General features: G+C 41.9%; 1 protein-coding gene across 1 annotated transcript in view; it reads right to left on the reverse strand.

The window, feature by feature from the left end:
* Nucleotides 1-261: 261 nt before the first annotated feature.
* LOC104963151 (glycerol-3-phosphate acyltransferase 1, mitochondrial-like) overlaps nucleotides 262-3,719 on the reverse strand; it is a gene marked incomplete at its 5' end in the record, with an annotated part of 14,593 nt that continues 11,135 nt past the window's right edge. Inside the window, 5 exons of the mRNA XM_010791714.1 lie at nucleotides 262-378; nucleotides 520-680; nucleotides 935-1,005; nucleotides 1,110-1,240; nucleotides 3,231-3,313. Coding sequence (XP_010790016.1) covers nucleotides 267-378; nucleotides 520-680; nucleotides 935-1,005; nucleotides 1,110-1,240; nucleotides 3,231-3,313 — 558 coding nt within the window. The remainder of the gene's footprint in view (nucleotides 379-519; nucleotides 681-934; nucleotides 1,006-1,109; nucleotides 1,241-3,230; nucleotides 3,314-3,719) is intronic.

Genomic DNA, 3,719 nt, shown 5'->3' on the forward strand with positions numbered 1-3,719 from the left:
TTTAACGGATTAAAATGATGAAATGAGCTGCTGCATGTGAAGTGCTGCTCTGCCACTGCTCAATGCTTAGCATGCCTTCAAATTTCGGAAAATTAGGTACTTTAAAATGTCCTGTTTCAAACAGATTTTCCACACTGACATGCCAACAGACCGAGCCAAGGCCTCCTACGGAAAATAAGTTTGCTGTGGAACACAAGGTCGCAACATGGTATTCAAGCTTAAATGTTAGAGCTACTGTCAGCTACACAGATTACAAGCATGCAAACTCACTCACCGCCAACAGCTTCCAAAATAAAGCTGTGTGTGACAATCTGGGCGTGGAGGGAAAGGTGAAGTGTTGCAGCAAGAGAAGGACGGGGCACAATGAAAGGGTCTTTCCTGCAGTGAGGCACACAAGGACAGTAATGGAGACAGAGGTTTCACACAAAGGGAAATTGGATTTGTGATAAGCAACACAAGTTTGTTCCACAGCCCTTATCAGTAATCTTAGTTTATCTTTTGGATAGACAGAAAACCAACCGAGACGGCACTGCAGCTATGGTGAGATGAGGGGCGAGCAGAGAGAGGGAAGAGCGGACAACCTCCTTCAAACTCCCCCCGAAACCCACGTCCTTGTTTCTGAACAAGAGCTCTTCTGTGAGCCAGGCCACATCCTGACACAGGGCAGAGGCACTCACACCCTGCGGAGGAAAAGGAAGGAGAAGTTTTGTTCCAAAATAAGTTGGGGCATTAACCATCTGGTGACGTTAGTTGGGGACTGGTGACGCAGAAAATAACTGTCACACTCTAATAAAGTTGCACAGAAACCAATTTTGTTTATGAGCCTTTTGGAGTGTTGACGGATCTTTAGAGGGGCAGAGGCGGGTTTTAAGTCTGACAGCACCAGGGGGGAAATTATTCAGCAAACACATCAACAAAGGGGTGATGCATGTACCTTGTGGTGTCTGTACAGCAAAAGACTGGACACCAGACCGGTGGACATCACAGCCGAGCAGGAGGCTGCCGCTAGAGAGAGAAAACACACACACACAGATTTACATACCATCAAAACAAAAGCTTATTAAGATGTGTTTACAAGAGTCAGCAGGGGAACATAATCCAGGACCTACAGAAGAGGAGGTGGAGGATGACGGCGGTGCTCAGGTCTCTCTCCGGATCAGCTGGCTCTTTGAGTTCAGACGCATAATGAGGAGAAGGAAGAAGCCACGACATCCTCCTCCGCCCAAGCACACTGTCAGTTCTTAAATAAAACATGATTGAAGGAAAAAACATGTCAGGAATAATTTACAGAAATGTTATGGTCATTCCAACTGACTGACTCTCTTTAAGTCAAACAGTTTATGGTTAGCATTTATTAACGTTACCTCTGTATTAGCTCAAGCTCCCACAATGCTCAAGAGTTAGATTATAGCTAATAAATGGATGGATTCCTGGATAGATTACTCCTCTCTATAGTTGCTTTCATTGTTAGTGGGGGAGTAATACTAGGTTGGATTCAAGTGCATTTTTAGCCTCACTGGTTTCTATCTTTACAACGTATCAGAGCTGTAGAAGTTACTTCTGATAAAAACCAAACATGCTCACATAAGATGTTTTATGTTGTATAGAGGCCACAGGAAATGCCACTTAGGTTTCCGCAATCATGTATCAACAATGCATCCAAAAGGGAAACGTGGTTAGCATCTCGTTTATCAGTTTCAATTATTGCTGGTAGTGCTGGAACGAGGAGGTGCAGCGAGCTGATGGATGAAGAGCTGCACATCGCCAACTCCTCAGAAAGAGAACCAACCCAACTGTGTCCTGCAGTGGTGTGGAAGACTACTAGCCACTACACATGATGAGTGTTATTGAGTTTGTTTATTCAAACTGTTTGTTGTTTGGCTGCAGATACACTAGAAGCTGTATTTCTGTATTAAACCCTTTTAGCTGATACCACAGTATTCACAGCTGTGGCAAAATAAACCAGGATGGACATGTGGAGGATTACAACTAAAAAGAAGGATAACACAGTTGGTAAATTAAAGAGATCCACAGTTGGCCTTCTGCCATCAGAATGTGTTGCAGCAAATTAGATTAATTGTCAAGGGAGTTGCATAACAAATCAAGTCGTAATCAAGGATAATAATTATTTGCTCCAGCTGAAAAATCGAAAGACATCATTTAATTTTATAACATCGACATTTTCAGTGATGATCAGTTCATTCTTATACGCCATTTGTGGAAACGGAAATTAGCTGTTTTTCCAGTAAACTCTTAATGGCAATTATGAGAGCTCAGCAGAAGACAGGATATTTCAGAGGAGTAAAAGGATGTGTGGGTATAATAAAGCTGTAGACTAACACACATAAAACAGCAGCTACATCATTCAAAATACACTTCATGAACTGCTTAGCTGGAGGGATATGAGCATGATATTTATGCATCCCAGCGTTGTATGTGCGAACGAGATATACAGTAATGTATGCAAGAGAGCGGTCACATCTGGCTCTACTAGTACACAATTCCAACAGATCGTAAGATTTTTCCTTTCAACAAATATATAAACTGTAGGTGTGTGCTCCTCTGGATATTAAGTGTTTCTATCAGGTTTCTATGTGAGGAACTGTCTTTACGAGAGCCATCCCATTCCCTACATTTCTATACATGAAAATACAAAAGAGGCTTCAAACGAGGAGTCTTCCACAGCCAAGCAGAATGCGTCATCCTGGCAGACACAGTGTTGAGTACCAGAGTATGTTAATGATGCAGGGATACACAAAGAAGTAAAACTGCTCACATGCTGATAACAATCCAATTTAACTATCACTCTCCAACTCATCTCATCTATCACTTGCCATCTATTTCTCTCCTGCTGGGTTATTTTTTGCATCCCGCCCTCTCAGAGGAATTAAACACATAAAGGGAGAAGCCACTTTGCTTGTCAGAAGCCAAGCAGAGATTGAGCTTTATTTTTTTCTATCCGTTATCTTTTTCACTGGCAGACTGTAATGTTGATGGTAATTGGACTGAGTCTAAGAGGATGAAAACTCTCATCAGAGCTTGCATCTTGTCTGTGCCAGATTCAAGGTTTAGAGGAAAGTTGAATCTTAAAAGTTGGGGAGAAAGTAACTTTTAGATTTTCCAGATGTTAGATAATACCCAAAACAAATCCTTACTCCATTGTGGTTTGTCCGTGTACAGTATAAACACTCGCCGCTGCGTTTCGGTATGTACACAGGTGGTGTGATTACCTGTTGTTGAGGATAACTGGCAGCAACAGGTCCTGTAGAGGGAGCCATTGATCTACTCTGCACCTCCCTGACTCGCACATCTCCTACACACACACACACACACACACACACACACACACACACACACACACACTAAATCATTACATAGCCATGAATTGTTAAACCACAAATGAGATTACGGTTGATGTTTTATTGCTGCCACCTATTCCTCTGTTATTATTGCCATGTGAAAACCTTCCTTCCAACCCAGTTTATTAGGTTCATTATTACAACACAGATTATATTACACTATTACTTATTATTATTTGTTTTGGAGCTTGCAGTTTGCATTGCTTTTGAATTACCGTAATTTTCGGACTATAAGCCGCGCCTTTTTTTCCCATTTTTCGACCCTGCGGTTTATATAACGGTGCGGCTAATCTATGGATTTTTACAGCTAACGGCCACTAGAGGACCTCCTAAATCTATGGATTTTACAGGTTACAGTCC

The sequence above is a fragment of the Notothenia coriiceps genome, unplaced genomic scaffold, assembly GCF_000735185.1.
Source record: "Notothenia coriiceps isolate Sejong01 unplaced genomic scaffold, NC01 NC01_scaffold00035659, whole genome shotgun sequence".
NCBI lineage: Eukaryota > Metazoa > Chordata > Actinopteri > Perciformes > Nototheniidae > Notothenia > Notothenia coriiceps.